The 21,096-nt window shown below is 40.6% G+C and overlaps 2 protein-coding genes across 5 annotated transcripts in view; one reads left to right on the top strand and one right to left on the bottom strand.

The window, feature by feature from the left end:
* The first annotated feature begins 310 nt into the window (after positions 1-310).
* Positions 311-17,619, top strand: TDG (thymine DNA glycosylase). Its single transcript, XM_053583954.1, has 10 exons — positions 311-507; positions 2,910-3,052; positions 5,484-5,725; positions 7,231-7,300; positions 9,037-9,172; positions 9,374-9,456; positions 9,536-9,630; positions 13,854-14,025; positions 14,441-14,566; positions 15,722-17,619. Exons 1-10 carry the CDS (start codon positions 485-487, stop codon positions 15,865-15,867), a joined length of 1,236 nt encoding a protein of 411 aa, XP_053439929.1. The 5' UTR covers positions 311-484; the 3' UTR covers positions 15,868-17,619.
* A 481-nt stretch (positions 17,620-18,100) lies between these two features.
* Positions 18,101-21,096, bottom strand: part of GLT8D2 (glycosyltransferase 8 domain containing 2) — a 50,056-nt gene continuing 47,060 nt past the window's right edge. For all 4 annotated transcript variants that reach the window (XM_053583955.1, XM_053583960.1, XM_053583956.1 and 1 more), the window contains one exon: positions 18,101-18,406. In XM_053583955.1, the coding sequence (XP_053439930.1) occupies positions 18,237-18,406 (170 nt within the window). In that variant the 3' untranslated portion in view covers positions 18,101-18,236. The remainder of the gene's footprint in view (positions 18,407-21,096) is intronic.

The following is a 21,096-nucleotide window of genomic DNA, read 5'->3' as shown; positions in this document are numbered from 1 at the left end:
CGGGTCAGTTCTACCTAGGCAGGTCGACCCTATTAATGCTGAGAAGCATAAACGTCCCAGCTACACAGCGCCCCCAAAGAACTTGACCCTTTCACCCACGCTTCCGCCCAAAATTCACAGCGGACAAAAGCTGACGTCAGCCGAGGCCCCCCACCCCTTTCTGGCCTCCACCTTTCCGGAAAGGCCAAGCGGCGGAGCTGGGGCGCCCAACATGAAGGGGGCGAGCGTGGTTGGGCCGCGCTGCGTCACGTGACGCTCACTACGCGAGGGATTTGGCTCCGGGAGGCGGAAGAGGGGGGTCCTTTGAGGGTGTGCAGTAGAGAGTTGGGGGAGGAGCTTGGGGCCAGCTGCTGTCCGGGTCCTGCCAGCAATCGGGTCCAAGTCTGTGCTCCTGTCTTATCGCCCTATGTACGCCGCCGTACTATAGAGACCAGTCGTCTATTTGCCTGGCAGGTGAAGCCGCCCGCGCGAGTGGCCACGGGGAATGGAAGCTGAGAACGCTGGCAGGTAAAGCCGGGGCGGAGCGACGCCCTCTTCTCCCACCCTTCCCGCGCCGGTGGCGGCGGGGCTGGCCGGCGGGCGAGCGCGCGCACGCAGTGGTCTTTAAATGCGGTGGCGAGAGCACAAAGGCCGGCGCTGCGCTGCGCTGCTCATGCGCACTGCGCGGCCGGGGCTCACCAGCCGGTGGCCCTGGCCCCTCCCCGGAGGCGCCTGCTTCACCTGGGAACATATGCGGTCGCCCCCGGTAACCACCTGGAGCTGGTCCCGATGCCATTCTTGGCAATGTTTCTTTTCACTCATCGTTACCTTGCTTAGAGCTGTAAAAATCGAGTATTATATAATCCCAACTCCACGACTTTTCATTTTAAGTTAGTAGATTTATTGGCTTCCTCAAAGGGTCATAGATTAGATGGCATTACCATGGACATATGTAAAACAATGTAAACATTGTCTTTTGAGTTATCCACTGGTCTTGGGGACGATTAGTGTTAGATACGGCAGGACGTTTTGCAAAAGCAGAGGTTTAGAGATTTGAACTGCTGGTGGAAAATTAAATTAAAAAATACAAATATGTTCGGGTCTTTAAAAAGATAAAGATTTACATTGCAATACAATACTTTCAGACCTAATGAATTATTTTGACTCCCAGTGGCTCATGGAAGCTGAATTTAGACAAGACTAGAGACCTTTATTTTATTTTTTTTTTTGGAGAGAGAGAGAGAGGGTTTCACTATGTCGCCCTCAGTAGAGTACTGTGCGGTCAAAGCTTTCAGCAACCTCCCAACTTTTGTGCTCAAGCAGTTCTCTTGCCTCAACCTCCCAAGTATTTGGGACTGCAGGCGCCCGCCACAACGCCTGGCTATTTTTTTGTTGTACTTGTCATTGTTGTTTGGCTGGCCCGGGTTCGAAGCCGCCAGCCTGGGTGTATGTGGTCGGTGCCATAACTCCTGAGCTATGGGCACCCAGCCAAGACAAGAGACTTTTATGGTTCCGTTCATGTTTGTAAGATGAAGAAATATCTGGAACCTGCTTCTGACATGCTGTGCCTTAGTATTGTATAGAATTGTCACACTAACATAACTAAAATAAATTGTCTCAGGGTTAGGTAAAGAGATACCTGTAGATAAAGTGTGGACTTTATTTTAACTTTAGGGATCAGACCATGGATTAAATTACTACAATTCTTTTCTCTTGCTAAGGCAAGAGAATCACTTGAGACCAAGAGTTTGGTGTTGCTTTGTGTACCGAGGGTGACCAAGTGAAACTCTGTCTCAAAGAACAAAATAGAAGTTTATGTGGCTCCCAGGTCTTGAGTCTGAGAAGTCCCACACCAGCAGATTACATCTGGTGAGGGCCTTCTTGCTGCATCATAACATGGCAGTGGTATCACATGACCAGAGAGAAGAGACAGGAAGGGGATTGAACTCATCCTGTTGTCAGGAACCCACTCCTGAGATAATCCATTGATCCATTCCTGGGGGCAGAGCCCTCATGACCTAATCATCTCTTAAAGGTTCAGCCTCTCACCACTGTTACAGCAAGAATTAAGTTTTCAATATATGAACTTTGGAAGACACATTCAAACTATAGCAGTAGCAAAAATAAAAATAAAGAAAAATCTGCCTGTGGCTCAGTCAGTAAGGCGCCAGCCCCATATACCGAGAGTAGTGGGTTCAAATCTGGTCCCGGCTGAACTGCAACCAAAAAATAGCCGGGCGTTGTGGCGGGCACCTGTAGTCCCAGCTACTCGGGAGGCTGAGGCAAGAGAATCGCTTCAGCCCAGGAGTTGGAGGTTGCTGTGAGCTGTGTGATGCCACGGCACTCTACCGAGGGCTATAAAGTGAGACTCTTGTCTCTACAAAAAAAAAATAATAATAATAAAATAAAAAAATAAAGAAAAATCAACAAAACCAAGAAAAACAATCTCAAGAATAAATAAGTAAACAGGCAAATAAACCAAAAAAGAACTTTAAGTTTGATTTGAGATCCCTGTGACAAGGTGATTAAATACTGAAGGTAGCCACAGAATTTGAATCTGTGGACATTTTTACCCCGTGTGGGTTGACAGACCTTTGAAGTCTATCTACTAGAAAATTCCCATGATCTCATTTCAGAGAAAGTACGGGCTAACTTGACAGTTCTTATAAGTTTTATTGGTGACTCATCTTGTCATTTAACCTTGTGAAAGTTAGTATTTGGTCGGGAAGCACCCAGTAAAGGTTGAGTGAATATGTACATGTGGGAATAGATCTTCCTCTTCTCTATCCTCTCTGTTATCTATTCTAAATAAATGCTACAGTCTGGTCATAATATATTGGGGTCCTGACAGTTTTCTTAGCTGATCACATAAACTTACATTTGGGTTAAATGTTATCACCATTGTATCTTACTCTTAATTGTTCTTTCAGCTACTCCCTTCAGCCGCCTCCAGGTTTCTATACCTTTCCGTTTCAACAAATGATGGCTGAAGCTCCTAATGTGGCACTTCCGAGTGAAGAGCACATGCCAGCAGAAGTTTCAGTGCCAGCTCCTACTCAGGAACCTGTACAAGGTAGTTTTCACCATGATAGTTTAGAAAATTAGACATGGAAGCCAGGCATGGTGGCTCACACTGGTAATCCTAGCAGTCTGGGAGGCTGAGGTGGGTGGATTGCCTGAGCTCATGAGTTTGAGACCAGCCTGAGCAAGAGCAAGACCCCGTCTCTGAAAATAGCCAGGTGGTGTTGCGGGGGCCCTATAGTCCCAGCTACTCGGGAGGCAGAGGCAAGAGGATCTCTTAAGCCCAGGAGTTTGGGGTTACTATGAGATATGATGCCACAGCAATAGAGTGAGACTCAGTCTCAAAAAAAAGGTTTAAAGAGTGAATTTAGCTCTATTCTAGTGTTAAAACACATACTCTTTAAGTATTTAGTATGTGCTAAGCACTCTGGTAGATTCTGGTGGGTAAAAGAACATGGATTCTGCTCTCAGATATCTCCTAATCTAGTGGAGGAACGTAACGGGTAAACACACATTCCATCTCCACACCCTACATGGTGGAGAGGAGCACGGGTGGATGCCCCTTGAAGTCATGGGGTTGGCACCTAACTCAGACTGAAGCCCCAGAGGCTGCTTCCAAGAGCCAAGAAATAACACTGCTCAGTGTGAGGAGGTGAGGAGACTTCAGCCCCATGAAGAATGGAGTGGGGAAGAGCCTAGGCTGAAGGAGCAGCATGTCCAAGGCACAGACATGCATAAACATGGCAGAGTCAAAATGCTGAGGGTTCTGTGCCCTTGAAGTCTAAGATATAGCAAGGAACTAGTGAAAGGCAAGGCTGGACAGGGCTTATTTTTTATCCTAAAGAATGTATATTCTATTCTGAGGGCAACGAGGAACTATTGAGAGAATATAAGCAAAAGGATAGCTTAAATAGATCAGCAATAAAAAAAAATTCGTCTATAGCTGGGTGTAGTGGCAGGCGCCTGTAGTCCCAGCTACTTGGGAGACTGAGGCAAGCGAATCGCTTAAGCCCAAGAGTTTGAGGTTTTATGAGCTATGACGCCACAGCACTCTACCAAGGGTAACGTAGTGAGACTCTGTCTCAAAAAAAAAAAAAAAAAAATTAGTCTGGAAATATTGTAAAGGATAGATTGGGTTGTAGAGAGCAAGGCAGAACTTGGAAGCAAGGAGTGGATTAAAAACTGAATATATAGGGAAGAAACAAAGATTTGAAAGGGTGGGGAAAAAACAGGAAGTACCTAAGAGGTAGTGTGAGGGAGAAAGTGAGGAGTCCAGAAGTAACTCCCAGGTGCTGGCAGAGGCAGTTGGTTAACAAGATGCCATTCACCAAGGTGGAGAAAACTAGAAGAAAAAGAGAAGGTTGGGCTGGGAGGTAGATAGAGAGGAGGGAATGATTTTCTCTAGTATTTATATGAGAAACATGCTCAGAGTTCTGGTCTATGATTCTGAGAACACACCTAACTCCATCTCTGACACAGAACTTCCCCAGCTACAAGCCAGTGGTGGTGGATCCTTGGCACAGGGAATATGCTAAACCAGTATGAGGCAGAGAGGAAGAACTGCCTTGATTCTACCAGGCTAGGTTGGGAAAATACCAAGTAGGAGTAGAATGGGTTAGAAACCTGAGAAATTAGGAACAATATCAAAGAACTGAGGGTAAGAAAACCAGGTCTGTGGTTTTCAACCATGTGTGATTTTGCACCCCAAGAGAAATTCGGTATTGCTTGGAGACACTTTTCGATTTCCAAGGCTAGCAGGATGCTACTGGCATCTGGTAGGTGGGGGTCAATGTGTTAGTAAATATTCTATAATGTGCAAGATAGCCATCTACAACAAAAAATTATTTCGCCTAAATGTTAGTGTTGTGGAGATTGAGAAACTCTTCTTAAAGTCCCAAGGTCAGATCCCTGATCTTCCCTTTTGAAAAATATTGCCAGTCCAGAGATTTCATTCTTAGCATATCTAAATTCACCTCTTTGAGCATAGAAAAGAATAAACCTTGTAATCTCTAAAGTAAGTCTACAAACCATTTGAAATTTTCTGCTACCTGAAATTGTAGGGAAATTGAGTCAAACTTTTCCCTTCTTTCCTGTTTTTCTATTTATTCTCATATTTGATTACTTATTTATGTTACTTGCATTTAGAATTCCTATAAAATGCCACATGGATACTTTCTATCCCTGCAGAGGTCAAGATGCCAAGTAAGCTTGTGTAGACAATGAGTCTGTAGTTATCACGGCTGTTTCTTCCTAAGAGCAGCTAATAGAGGAAGGAGAGGGGGGTTTGGGGCCTGTACGACCCAATTCTAGGGTGAAAGAAGCTGAACTTATTGCAGAGGAGACAACTTAAGATGCAAATACAAGAGCTTATTTTAAGGGAGATGGGTAACAAGAGTATTAATACGATATTTTTCTGGGTGTGAAGTCCAAAGTTTTTAAGTTAAGATTTTCTGCATTTGCATTCTGGATTCATTGTGTTTCAGAGGTGCCCAAAGGAAGGAAAAGAAAATCCAGAACAACAGAACCAAAAAAACCAGTGGAACCCAAAAAACCTGCTGAGTCAAAAAAATCTCGCAAGTCCCCCAAATCAAAAGATAAGCAGGAAAAAATTACAGACACGTTTAAAGTGAAAAGAAAAGTGGACCGTTTTAATGGTGTTTCAGAAGCTGAACTTTTGACCAAGACTCTTCCTGATATCTTGACCTTCAATCTGGACATTGTCATTGTAAGGATTTTTGTCTTTGATCATATGAATAGGATGGGAGAGTAGCTTTATTTAACAGTTGTTTTTGTAAATAACATTTTGCTGAAAAGAACCGTTTCTAAGGATCCTTTTGCTGGTAAGCAGTGTTACCTTGATGAAGTTTTGTTATTGATTGTATGGGAGTGCTTAAAGGAGTGAGCACCAGATTGGGGCTGTCTGGGTTCAATCCTGTTAACAGATATGACTTTGGACAGCCTTAACCTTTCTAAACACCAGTTTCCTCATGAACAAATTGGGGGTGACAAAAATACCTCCCTATGTGGTTGCACTTAAATGAAATAATCCATGTGCATTACTTAGATTGCATAATACCTATGACAGGGCTGATCTTGAACTGTTATTTTCGTCAGTAACAGTAAGACATATCAGTATATGAACACCTGTGTAAATAATGTGGAGTAAGCTACTTGTTGGGAGTTAAGAACCATAAGCTTTTGTTGCCCTCTGTAGAGCAACAAATGATGCCACAGCTCGCAGCAACCTCAAACTCTTGGGCTCAAGTGATTCTTTTACCTCAGCCTTCCTAGTAGCTGGGACTACAAGCACCCTTCACAACTCTTAGCTATTTTTTTGTATGTTTGTTTAGCAGGCCTGGGCCGGTTTTGAACCCACCAGCCCCAGTGCACATGGCCAGAGCCCTAACCACTGAGCTATGGGCACCCAGCCTGGTGGGGGTTTTTTTGTTTGTTTGTGTGTTTGTTTGTTTGAGACAGAGTCTCACTATGTTGCCCTTTGTAGTGTGCCATGGCATCATAGCTCATAACAACCTCCAACTCGTAGGCTCAAGCGATTCTCTTGCCTCAGCCTCCCGAGTAGCTGGAACTACAGGTGCCCGCCACAAAACCCAGCTATTTTTAGATACGCGGTCTCCCCACTTTGGCTCAGGCTGGTCTCAAACCTGTGACCTCAGGCAATCCACCCACCTTGGTCTCCCAACTGCTAGGATTATAGGCATGAGCCACCATGTCCAGCCCAAGTCAAACTGGGTTTTTAAGAACAATAGCAAAACTTCTCTGTGTGCAATACTTTGTTTAAACCAAGAGTAGTGATTGGCTCAGCGCCTGTGGCTCAAGCGGCTAAGGCGCCAGCCATATACACCTGAGCTGGCAGGTTCTAATCCATCCCACGCCCGCCAAAACACAATGACGGCTACAACCAAAAAATAGCCGGGCATTGTGACAGGCGCCTGTGGTCCCAGCTATTTGGGAGGTGGAGGCAAGAGAATCACTTGAGCCCAGGAGTTGGAGGTTGCTGTGAGATGTGATGCCATGGCACTCTACCCAGGGCGACAGTTTGAGGCTCTCTTTCAAAAAAAAAAAAAAAAAGTAGTGATTGACAAATGATATTGCTTATGATACTGATACTGCTTATGGATTTTGATTGATTCCGTTTTGTTCACTTCTTTATAGAAACCTTAAAGCTTAAGTCCTAACTTGTAAGACTAAAATGTATAATTTTATTTATAGATCGGCATAAACCCAGGACTCATGGCTGCGTACAAAGGGCATCATTACCCTGGACCTGGAAATCATTTTTGTAAGTGGCCATTTTTATTACTAATTTACTTTTAGGTTAAGTTATATATCTTTGTTAATAGAGTTTTTTTTATTGTATTTTTAAAAAGAAAGAGACTGTGTAAATATACATTCATGTTTCATGATCTCTGTGTACATGAAAATGGAGTATGACATGGTATGTCACCGTTAACATGTTGGTGTATGAGAGTAGAAGGATATGAAGAAGTACTTTATCTTTTGTTGGAATTGTTTTTAATGAATTTTACTACATTTTTTCTTTTTTTGAGACAGAATCTGACTATGTCGCCCTCAGGGTCTCATTCCCTCACCCAGGCTAGAGTGTAGTAGTGTGATCATAGCTCAGTGTAACCTTAAACTCCTAGCTCATTCAGTCCTCCCACCTCTGCCTCCCAAGTAGCTAGGACTATAGGCATGTGCCACCATGCTGGGTAATTTTTTAATTTTTCATAGGTCTTGCTAGGTTGCCTAGACTGGTCTCAAATTCTTGGCCTCAAACATTTCCCCTAGCCCAACCTCCCAAAGTACTGGGATTACAAGTGTGAGCCACTGAGCCTGGCCTAAATTATTTTTTAAAAATTGTTATCTATAGACATAGTAATAATAGTACATCTTTGTGACAACACAGAATACTGAGTTTTCTATATTTTTGTTGATTTCCTAGGGGAGCAGAAAATAGTAAAGACTCATACTTCCTTTTTTTTTAATATCATTAACATTTTATTTTACTTTATTTATTTTTTGAGGTAGAGTTTTACTTTTTTGCCTTAGGCTGGAATGCTGTGGCGTCATAGCTCACAGCAACTTCAAACTCTTAGGCTTCAAACTCTTAGCCTCAGCCTCCTGAGTAGCTGGAACTACAGACACCTGCTACAATGCCCAGCTAATTTTTCTGTTTTTTTTGTTTTGTTTTGTTTTTGTTTTTTTAGTAGAGATGGAGTCTTTCTCTTGCTCAGGCTGGTCTCAAAACTCCTGACTTTAAGCAATCCTCCCATCTTAGCCTCCTAGAATGTTAGAATTAAGACTTACACTTTTAAAGTGAGCTTTACCACCAAGTGTAACTAATGTTTATTTACAGTCTGTGTGTGTCACTTATCTTATGTAACACTGCCTAATAATTAGAACAATGAATGCAGTCAGTCCTCAGGAAATACTAATTGGTTATCACATAGTAACATTAAAAACAGTCAAGGAAAATGATAGTAATATGTTTTTGGAACTAATAGCATATTATCCCTATTTAAAAATATTTTTTCTAGGGAAGTTTTTCCTAAGGAAGTCTAGTTCTTTTCTAGGAAGCTCTAAATTTTCTCCACTGTCAAGGCATTTGGATGTTTTTGTCTATTGGTACACGTGTTTATCCGTGAGGTGTTCCAGAAACATGTGGTGTTGTCACCATTTATTGAAAAAGAAAAGAAACAAATTTAAGGTTTTCTACCCTGAGTAGCTATTTATTCTCAGACAGGTATTTACCTTAATCCCCTGTGAAAAGGAGATAATAATAGTAGCTAATGAGATAATTATGATAATTTAAGGAGATAATAATCCATAAAAAGAACTTAACATATTACCCAACCCATAGTAATTGCTCAGTATGGTATCTAGCCTATGTTATAATTTTAAATACCCTAAATCTTTTTGTTAAATTTCAAGGATAAGAATGTGAACTACCATATCTGTTCTTTGAACAAAAGCCTTTGACCTTCTGCAGAAATAAAGTGAATTCTCTTTTTACAGGGAAGTGTTTGTTCATGTCGGGGCTGAGTGAAGTCCAACTGAATCATATGGATGATCATACTTTACCAGGAAAGTATGGTATTGGGTTTACCAATATGGTGGAAAGGACAACACCGGGCAGCAAAGATCTTTCTAGGTAAGTTCTGGCATTTATGTTTATACATTGGACTTTCGACCATGCTGGTGCCTGTGTAGTATATACTGCAGGAACATTGTCTGTACCTAGTTCAAGCTGAGTTCAACAAATGTGTGATGTGATCTTTTATTGAAAGCCGGCTGGAATCAGCTTATTATGTTGTTATATTTATATTTCTGCTACTTTTTAATTCAATTTTAGTAAAGAATTTCGTGAAGGAGGACGTATTCTAGTACAGAAATTACAGAAATATCAGCCACGAATAGCAGTGTTTAATGGAAAATGTAAGATTTACTTTTAAATTTCATCTTTTTTCTTAGCTATCATTATGGGCAATGTAAATATGTTTGTATTTTGTTTTAGGTATTTATGAAATTTTTAGTAAAGAAGTTTTTGGAGTAAAGGTTAAGAACTTGGAATTTGGGCTTCAGCCCCATAAAATTCCAGACACAGAAACTGTAAGTCCTTAAAATTATACTTGTAAGTCGGCTAAATATGACCTTTTTTTCTAGTTTATTACCCTTTTGTAAATTTGAGCTATCCATTGTAATTTATGCCATGAGAAAAGCCGTACTATATATTGCTGAATAATTTCTATATATCAACTTAGTTGCATATTAATTCAGATACTGTTCAAGTTTTATTAAAAAGAAAAACATCTGGCTCGGCATCTGTAGCTCCGCGTCTAGGGCACCAGCCATATACACCGGAGCTGGCGAGTTTGAATCCAGCCTGGGCCTGCCAAACAACAATGACAACTATAATCAAAAAATAGCCAGGCATCATTGTAGCAAGTGCCTGTAGTCCCAGCTACTTGGGAGGCTGAGGCAGGAGAATCACTTGGGCCCAAGAGTTTGAGGTTGCTGTGAGCTGTGATGCAACAGCACTCTAGAGAGGGCGACGTAGTGAGAGTGCCTCCAAAAAAAAAAGAAAGGAAGAAAAAACATCTGTCAGCTAAGTCTCTTCACGATGTCATGTTATTTGACTAAAATATTGAGAGGAATTTACATACTGCATTCAGAATATATTTAATGACTTACATAGTTGTCAAACTCAAATGGTTTGACCCTCATACTTGGTTGTGAAACAAATGTGTAAACACAGATATGTTCCTGATTAGTATTAATAAAACTGATTCCCCTATTTGTATATCTTAGCCCAACTTCATTTTTTTAAATTTTTATTTTATTTATTTTTGAAACAAGGCCTTGCAGTGCTAGAATTATAGGCATGAGCCCCAGTCCCAGCTCCCCCTTCATTTTAGAGCCGTATAAATAATTGAGCATCCAGCCAACCCAACTGTCATTTGATACTGTTGTCTTCTACACAAAGACATCATGAAGTAACACAGTAGTTTTCAAACTATTGTTTCCACAGTTGATTCCAGTTTTGCTTCTTAGATACGGTTTTAAGTTTTATTCACACTTTTTTTTTTTTTTTTTTTGTAGAGACAGAGTCTCACTTTATTGCCCTTGGTAGAGTGCCGTGGCCTCACACAGCTCACAGCAACCTCCAACTCCTGGGCTTAGGCGATTCTCTTGCCTCAGCCTCCCAAGTAGCTGGGATTACAGGCACCTGCCACAACGCCCAGCTATTTTTTGGTTGCAGTTTGGCCGGGGCCGGGTTTGAACCCACCACCCTCGGCATATGGGGCCGGCGCCCTACCCGCTGAGCCACAGGCGCCACCCTTTATTCACACTTTTAAAAAAAACAACACAGTGCCCAGAATTGTTTGTTGTACATGTACATACAACGTTTTAAATCATGGAGAACCAATGTGTTGCCTAGTTTTTGTGGGGATGAATGTTTCTGCCACCTATGTACATTTGAACTTTTCCTTTTAAATTTTTTCTAATTTCTTACAAATATGCAATTGGTGAGTGAGTTAGGTTGTAGCACCAGTGTTTATTTAAATGGAGGCTCACCTTTGTCTGCTTGATTAAAATTGAACCAGTGAGTTCACTACTTCCTGTAGATATTATGTCGTCTGTTCAATGCCAGACAAGGATCTTGGATATAATAAGTGAACTTGGATCATATCATGGTAGGTAGTTTTAGCTTTTACCATGAGCTATGAGTGTACTTATCTTGTAAAATACATTTTTTATGAGAAAAATGTAAAATACATTTTTTAAGTATTAATACTTAATGCTAAGTATGAAGAGTTATTGATGTTAGTGACTCAACTTTGAAACAAAAATTTAATTTTTCCAATTCTGGATTTTTTTTTTTTTTTTGGAGACAGAGCCTCAAGCTGTCACCCTGTGAAGCTGTCACCCTCACAGCAACCTCCAACTCCTGGGCTTAAGTGATTCTACTGCCTCCACCTCCCATGTAGCTGGGACTACAGGCACCTGCCACAACGCCCGGCTCTTTTTTGGTTGCAGCCATCATTGTTGTTTGGTGGGCCCGGGCTGGATTCATACCTACCAGCTTAGGTGTATGTGGCTGGTGCCTTAGCCACTCAAGCCACAGACACCAAGCCAATTCTGAATTGTTTTAATTGAGTAAACCTTGAATAAAAACCTTGTTACATTTGCACCTATATACCCTTGTGCATCAGGACTTTCTAAATGTTGCATAACCAAAAAAAAATTAAAAAATTGTATGGTTTTTTCCTATGATACATGATATGAAGACCAATTTAAAAATTGTAGTGAATATCTGTAAGTCGTCAGCCTCATTTATATGTTTATAATTTGGTTCTTTGAAGGATATTTTATCAGTATCCACCAAAATGATAAATGGAATTGTCTTTCTAGCAATTCCACTTCTAGGTAAATACCCAACAGGTATTCTTACACATATTTGAAATTAAATATGTACAAAGTTTTTAATTATGGCTTACAACAGCAAAAGATTGGCGACAACCCAAATGTCTATGGTTAAGACTCTGGTTAAATAAATTAAGAAAGTACTACATAGCTAGAAAAAAATGAAGCTCTTTTTACTCTGATACCTGATAGAGAATTTCTCTGTGAGATAACATTATTGAGGAAAAAAAGCAGGGAGTAGAACATGCTACTTTTGTATGTTGTTTTTTTATTAAAGAATTTAGACCGGCTCACACCTGTAATCCTAGGACTCTTGAGAGGCTGAGGCAGACAGATCACTTGAGCTCAGGAGTTTGAGACAAGTCTGAGCAAGAGTGAGACCTTTTCTCTATTAAAAATAGAAAAACTAGGGCGGCGCCTGTGGCTCAGTGAGTAGGGCGCCAGCCCCATATGCCGAGGGTGGCGGGTTCAAACCCAGCCCCGGCCAAACTGCAACAAAAAAATAGCCGGGCGTTGTGGAGGGCACCTGTAGTCCCAGCTGCTTGGGAGGCTGAGGCAAGAGAATTGCGTAAGCCCAAGAGTTAGAGGTTGCTGTGAGCCGGGTGACGCCACGGCACTCTACCTGAGGGCGGTACAGTGAGACTCTGTCTCTACAAAAAATAGAAAAACTAGCCGAGTGTGGTGTCAGGCACCTGTAGTCCCAGCTACTCGGGAAGCTAAGGGAAGATGATTACCCCAGGAATTTGAGGTTGCTGTGAGCTGTGTGATTGAGGTTGCTATGTGATGCCATGGCACCCCTCGGCAACAGAGTGAGATTCTCTCAAAAAATAAAATAAAGGGCGGTGCCTGTGGCTCAGTGAGTAGGGCGCCGGCCCCATGTGCCGAGGGTGGCAGGTTCAAACCCAGCCCCGGCCAAACTGCAACAAGAAAATAGCCGGGCGTTGTTGAGGGCACCTGTAGTCCCAGCTGCTTGGGGGGCTGAGGCAAGAAAATCGCGTAAGCCCAAGAGTTAGAGGTTGCTGTGAGCCGTGTGACGCCACGGCACTCTACCGAGGGCAGTACAGTGAGACTTTGTTTCTACAAAAAATAAAAAAATAATAAAATAAAGTAAAAATAAAAGGATTAGACAGCTTCTAGTTGTATATTCATAGAATACCTTTGGCAATATTGATTGCCCTTGGGAAAGGGAACCAGGTGGATGGAGACAGCTGAGCAGGGAGTTTTCTTCATATGTTCCCATGCCCTTTTGTCCTTTCTGAATGTATTCACTTTTAAAAAAAAAGAAATAGGGGGCGGCACCTGTGGCTCAGCGAGTAGGGCGCCGGCCCCATATGCCGAGGGTGGCGGGTTCAAACCCAGCCCCGGCCAAACTGCAACCAAAAAAAAAAAAAAATAGCCGGACGTTGTGGCGGGCACCTGTAGTCCCAGCTGCTTGGGAGGCTGAGGCAAGAGAATTGCGTAAGCCCAAGAGTTAGAGGTTGCTGTGAGCCGTGTGACGCCACGGCACTCTACCTGAGGGCCATAAAGTGAGACTCTGTCTCTACAAAAAAAATAATAATAATAAAAAAAAAAAAAGAAATAGGGATGGCGCCTGTGGCTCAAGGAGTAGGGCACTGGCCCCATATACCGGAGGTGGTGGATTCAAACCCAACCCCGGCCAAAAATTGCAAAAAAATTAAAACTAAATAAAAAAGGAAATATTAATTCATAGATGAATACTGTGGGGGGAGCCTCATTTTTTATTTATTGACTTGTAATAAGTAAATATTACAATTGAACTAAAACACAAATACTTTATATGTGGTTAATACCAAGTTATCAACCCAAGTAAAGATAAATTTTCTAATTTTCTAATGAATTTAATAGAATTGTAAGATTTCTGAAACTAAAAAATGTTACGATTCCAGCTCTGTTACGTTATGCCATCATCCAGTGCAAGGTGTGCTCAGTTTCCTCGAGCCCAGGACAAAGTTCATTACTACATTAAGCTGAAGGACTTAAGAGATCAGTTGAAAGGCATTGAACGAAATACAGACGTTCAAGAAGTGCGGTATACATTTGACCTACAGCTTGCACAAGGTACGTTGCTGTTAGCTTTCCTGCTATTCATTTTGCATATGTTACACTATAGAAAGTATGCTGTGAGTTTAACAGCAGGAGAAAAGAAAATAATTATATTTCTAGCCAGAGTGCTCTGATAATGGGTATTGGATATTGTTAAGATCTCCTTTTACCAAGGTCTGCCCTGTATTCCCTGCACTCCTATAGGTATCAAAGATCTAAGAAACATTGTACCCCACCTAAAATTAAATAGGTTTCCACAGTTCATATGAGTTAATTCAGTATATGCTACAAAGAATTTAAAAGACTATACTGAAATATGTATCTCAGTATATATGAACATTCAAGAAAAAGAATAGTGCATGATTTCTGAATGCTGTTATTTTCCTAATTGTACAAAATTGGTTTTAAATCCTTTTTACCCTCCTCACAGAGGATGCAAAGAAGATGGCTGTTAAGGAAGAAAAATATGATCCAGGTTACGAAGCAGCATACGGTGGTGCTTATAATGAAAATCCATGCGGTGGTGAACACTGCAGCTTCTCTTCAAATGGGCTAAGTATGTTCTCCATATGTGTATTCCTTTCAAAGACTTACTTTTGTCAGGATGGGGGAAAAATTTAATAGAAAGAGAGTAAAGTATTAAAGAATAGAGCTAAACAGTGGGAATATACATTCATACATTGTTGTAAAGGACATTGGAAACTAAGAAGTGGGGAGCAGTGTATACAGTACACTACTCTGGCGACAGTCACACCAAAAGCCCTGACTTCAGGATATCATTCATCCATGTAACAAAAATACTTGTATCCCTTTAATTATTTTGAAATTAAAAATAAAAAGAAAGGCCGAGCATGGTGGCTCATGCCTGTAATCCTAGCACTTTGGGAGGCCGAGGCCGGTGGATCACCTGAGCTCAGGAGTTTGAGGCCAACCTGAGCAAGAGTGAGACCCCGTATGTAATAAAAAATGGAAAAACTAGCTGGGCGTTGTGGCGATCACCTGTAGTTCCAGTTACTTGGGAGGCTGAGGCAAAAGGATCACTCAAACCCAGGAATTTGAGGTTGCTGTAAACTGTGATGATGCCACGGGACTCTACCAGGGGTGACAGAGTGGGACTCTCAGAAACAAATAAGAGAGGATAGTAAGAAAATTTGATGGTTATTCGATGTTTAAACACACAAATTTTTTTTTTTTTTTTTTTTTTTTAGAGACTGAGTCTCACTTTATTGCCTTCGGTAGAATGCCATGGTGTCACACAGCTCACAGCAACTTCCAACTCCTGGACTTAGGCAATTCTCTTGCTTCAGTCTCCCAAGTAGCTGGGACTACAGGCGCCTGCCACAACACCCAGCTATTTTCTTTTGTTTTTGTTGCAGTTTGGCTGGGGCCGGGTTTGAACCTGCCACCCTCGGTGTATGGGGCTGGCACCCTACTCACTGAGCCACAGGCACTGCCCATAAATACAAAAAAATTTACAGCTCATTTTCTTAAAGTCATGGACTCTAATCCATCCTAGTTGCATTTTCCTTCTTTAGTAGCAAATGAGGGGTTATCAATCCTATGTCTGAAAATAGAACAGAAACTTAGAATTCTATTCAGGAAGCTTGCTTACCTATTACAATAATTCTCCTCCACCAGACTGTCAAAATCTCCTAATTCGACCATTTAAAACTTCTCAGTAGCATGAGCTAACGTTCTTTTCCTTTCTTAGCAGCCGACAGTGTGGAGTTAAGAGACGAATCAGCATTCAGTAGCATTCCAAATGGGCAGTGGATGGCCCAGTCCTTTACAGACCAGATTTCTCCCTTTGATAATCACTGTGGAACGCAAGAACAGGAAGATGGAAACCATGCTTAAGAATGCCATTGCTCGGCTCTGCCTAGGCTGCAGTTTTAATGCAGTTGTCAAGAAGTAGAACCTCAGTTTGCTAACTGAAGTATTTTATTAGTATTTTACTGTAGTGGTGTAATTATAGTACAGAACAGTTGTGTTAGTATGAACTCTATGAACCTACGTAGGGTGGAAGAAAAAAAGTAGGGGTTTTGTATGTGAGTTTTTGTATTTGAATTAACCATCATTCCAGCTTTTTATATACAATATTTCATTTATGAAGAAATTCAGAATTTCTTTCAGGAGTCACTTTTGATCTGTAATTTTAAAATACAACAGCCTGAATATTTGTAGTTGAATCTTAACTGTGCACACACCCAGATACACCATTATCCCTTTTATGCTTAAGAAGGGCATGCTAATAATGACCACAGGTAAAGGGGCACGTGTGCTGGTTTTCATATATGAAGTTGACCCTTGGTGGATTCTCATTTATTACTTTTTAGTGGTAATTGAGGATAAACTCAGAACTCTGTGGGTCATATGCGCACTCTGACCTCTGCTTTCCCATCATAAGTGTGTGAGGGATGCTTAGACATAGAGAAATGTGGAGTATGGCCTTGCAGTAGCGAAGCCAACCTGACCTTACTACAGGGTGTTGAGCTCTGGATTGGGCCTCCTCACTGTTGTGTGTGTGTGTGTGTTAGTCCTGGAATAGGCAGTAACTGTTCCAGGATGTTAGGTTCCAGAGAATACGTAGACCTTTTACATTTTGGCACTCATCTGTGTTTTACTTGAGACCCATGAATTTGATAGGGAACTGAATTCCTCTGTCAAGATTGATCACCATTCAAGTTTTATCCTCCTTGGCTTTAAGGATGTGACATGGGAAGTGATAAGAAATGAACTTTAATGCAGAACAACAAGTTGCTGGAAGTGTTTGATAATCTTATTTAAACTGGTGCTTTTTATGTACATGAGATGTACTACAATAGATAATATAGAATTTTTCTTATTAGATAAATCTAGTAAGTCAATAATTTAATTTTTTTTTCTGTTTGTTGTTTGATACTGTGGACTAAGTGAACCTCATGGGAAGGTTGGTTTGAATTATGTACCTTTGTGATTTTCTAATGCATTTTCCATGGTGCTGCAAATAGTCCAGGCTACCAACTAGGCCTGGTAGGTGTTAAAGCCAGGTATTCAAAAATGCCTGGATATTCAGAAATGCCACTCGCATTTACTCCTAATCACTCTTGAATATTCTGATCTCATACATACCCAGGGAGCATGCTGTTTTTTTAATATAAAATATTTATGAGGTTTTTACTCCCCAGAAGGTTATATGGGTTATTCTTCTCTTAATAATAAGAGAAGCAAATTGTTGTTGTGAATCTGAACATGCTTTTTAGCAGTAGCTATGATGGATTTTATTGACCTAGGTCAAGCTGTGTAAAAGTCACGTATGTTATTTAAAAGATGTACTGTACTGCTGTTTACATGGACCTTTTGTGCGGGTGCTTTGAAGTGCCTTGCATCAGGGAATAGGAACAATTGAATTATTTTTCCATGGGACTGTGTAAAGCATGTAACTAGGTATTGCGTTGGTGTATAACTATCGTAGATTTACACAGAATTTTTTATTTGAGTGGGGAAAGTAAGTAGTCTTTAAATTATGGCAGACACTGACTAGAGAATGGGATTGAGGATTTTCCAAGCATACGAGAATGGTGTTTTTCATTAAACATAACAGCTGAGTAGTAAATGTTGCTATATCCTGTACATGAGAGTATGAAACTTTTTCATTAAATAATATTGAAAGATTTTAAAATTCATTTGCAAGTCTGCTGGGTTTTATAGTAAAAAATAAGAATGGTCATCCTCAAGTTACAAGTTTTTTCTATAGCAAGACTTCCCCCTTTATACCTGAGAAGAGTTAACCTTCTGTTGTATTTAACAGGTAAAATAATATACATGATGAAAATTTTTAAAAATCTGAGTTTTTATTTTTCAAACATCCATATTTTAAATGTAACAGTTCTACCAAAGACAGTATTAGCAACCTGTTTAAAAAAACTGCTTATGGAAAATACATTTAGAAGGTTTTAAAATGTATATATAAATTGTCATTTTAGTATTAAGCAGATTGCTGACCAAATAGGTTTATTTCTTTCCAACAGTGTCCTTCTGTCACATAACCTTGATTTCCCTAATTACCACTTGTACTCAAAGATAAATGCCTATATGGTCCAAGGGACAGTTTGCACACAGTAGGGTTTTTTGTTTTGTGAATTGTAGATCAAAGGTATTGTTCATAAACAACAATGTTATATAATAGGCTACAAAGGAATAATTCCACATTTTTAAACTGGGAATATTTTAAGTGTTGAGTTATATCAGCTGTTGTGATTGAGTTTAAATATCCCTGCAGGGTCAGGAACAAACCAGCTTTCCCATAAGTCGTTGTGAACACTAGGGAAGTCCCAAGGTTTATGTCTTCCATTCCAGTGGAGTAATTTAGCTTCCTGCAGAAAATGCTCCGAATATCTGGCATCTGGATTCCAGCCTTCATTGTTTTTAAGGGAAAATAATAGACTTGTTAGAGAATAAAATTTTTATATTAAAAATTGAATACAAGTTCATTCATGGTAAAAAAAAAAAAATTAAAAGGTTATACAATGAATTTTCTACTCCAAATCTCCAAAGCAACCATTGTTAAAGAGTCTCTGATGGATCCCTCTAGTAATGCTCTACCTGTATACCCATGTGGGTATACAAGGTTGGACAATTAAATTCACAAACTCATCCTAGAAAAAGTGCTACATCATTGCTGAGTGTCACTGCAGCCACCTTTGAAGGACTCCCCTTGGGAAGCTATGTACCAAGGCCAATGCCTACCCCACCCTTCAATGCAATTTTGGAACTCTTCTGCAATGGCCATCAGAGCTGTCATGAGATGAGGTCTGACAATTGAGTTCACAAACCCATCCTAGAAAAAATGCTTGGAAGGGTGGACTGGACTCTGGCATTTGGTGCATAGCTTCCCAAGGGGAGAACTTCAAAGATGACCTAGTGATAACTCAGCAGTGAGGTATATAGCATTTTTTCTAGGATGAGTTTGCAAACTTAATTGTCTGACTTTGTATGTTTTTTGAAAAATAGAAGAGAAAATAGAGCATACTGCTACCTTGCCTTTTATTTTTTTTATTTCTGTTAATTTCTTTGCTTAAAGTTCACTTTTTTTTTTTGTAGAGACAGAGTCTCACTGTACCGCCCTCAGGTAGAGTGCCGTGGCGCCACATGGCTCACAGCCACCTCCAACTCTTGGGCCTACACGATTCTCCTGCCTCAGCCTCCCGAGCAGCTGGGACTACAGGCGCCCACCACAGCGCCCGGCTATTTCTCTGCTGCAGTTTGGCCGGGGCTGGGCTTGAACCCGCCACCCTCGGCATATGGGGCCGGCGCCCTAAAGTTCACTTTTTTAAGTTACCATCTTTGAAACTTTCTATGGTGGTACATGTCAGTTTACTGAATTATTGATAATGACTACATGATTATTTGACTGAGTTCCTTAGTAAGGACATTAGATTCTGTCCCAGCACTAGTATAAACAACACAGCAATGAATAGCCCTCTGTATGTGTATATCCAGTGTATGTGTACAAATACATCCGTAGGATAAAATCCTGTAGGTGGGATTGCTAGATTGAAGGGTGTGTACGTCTTAAATTTTGATAGATTGCCAGATTGTCTCCACAGAAGTTGTATCAGTTTCCCTCCCACCCAGAGTCAGTAGGAGTTCAGTTTCTCTACATTACACTTCCTTAATATGGCAACATTTTCTTTTGAACAGTCTTGTTTTTAACCATTTGAAATGTGACTAAAAATAAGATCTTTTTTAACAAGCAGTAGTTTCCATTTTATTATTCCCCTCTTATGTAGTTAGAGACTATGCTTTCACATTAATAGTGCCATAGCTCAGACTATTTTTAGAATATCCATTCTAGAAGTACATTAAGATAGTATGAAGAGGGCGGCGCCTGTGGCTCAAAGGATAGGACACTGGCCCCACAGGCCAGAGGTGGCAGGTTCCTTCCCAGCCCCGGCCAAAAACCGCAAAAAAAAAAAAAGATAGTATGAAGGTAAAGTTGTTTTTTTTTTAATCCTCTATCGTGTTAAAGTTTCTTTCCATGAAAAGGAATTTGATATATTTTTTTAAACAACTGAAAATCTATTGAATAAAGAGAAGGCGATTAGAGTTATATGATTCTGGTTTGTGGTAACAATAAAAGAACTTAGCTTACATTATTCATAAACATAGCTATGGTGACAGCACAGAAGCAGCTAGTTGTTTCAAGCCATAATAGCATAATCGGGATAATTATGAACTAGCACATCTGTACAAAGGACATGCTTATTCGGGAAGAGGCACTGTCTCAGGAAAAGTCACCGCCCAGTAGGGCATCCTGAGCTCTCAGCTTTATGACTGAAAGGCTGTGTGTAACCACCTGAGAGGGGCGTGCAATTTTGATAATTGCTTTTGGTTAAATATGTTTCATAAATTTCAAAAATCTTAAGCTTACGTATTTAGACCCTAACCTAATACCATTAGTGTTACGTTACTGTCTGCATCTAAAATATTCTAAAGCCAGATCATTTTTCAAATGATTTCTATGTAGATTTCCTTTGCACACCATCTGATTCCAAAACCTTCGGCACAGATGCAGGTTCTGTTCCATAAAGAAAAGTGACTTCTTCCCATAGCAGATCATGTAGCTTCCTGCTTGTCAGCAAGTTAGATACTTCACAAAATGTAAGTCCAAGTCTCTCTTCCAAAATCGTAAGTGCTCTAATTTTATCAACCTGAGTTCCTCATAGCTGTTCTACATAGTTTTTTAAAGACCTACTTTCATGGGATATTGCACATAGCAATGTTGATTTTTGACCTAAGAGTGAAGCTAACATTATTATAAACCAGATAGAATGCTAGTGCCCCTGCCTTCCCTGTGTTGCTCTTATGTGCAGTGCATATGCTCAGGAAAGTCAGGGAGGATTCTCGAAAGGCGGTGGAAGCAGTGTACACAGGATCACTGAGAGGAGACATGAACTCAACTTTCAAAATCATGTCTGTCCATTTTTTTTTTTTTTTAGATAGCATCTCATATTGTCACCCTTGGTAGAGTGGCATGGTGTCATATCTCACAGCAACCTCAAACTCAGGCTCAAGTGATCTCTTGCCTCAGCCTCCTGAGTAGCT

Source organism: Nycticebus coucang, chromosome 3 (assembly GCF_027406575.1).
Source record: "Nycticebus coucang isolate mNycCou1 chromosome 3, mNycCou1.pri, whole genome shotgun sequence".
Lineage (NCBI taxonomy): Eukaryota > Metazoa > Chordata > Mammalia > Primates > Lorisidae > Nycticebus > Nycticebus coucang.
The sequence above is the reverse complement of the archived record's forward strand: the minus strand, read 5'-3'. Positions and strand labels throughout refer to the sequence as shown.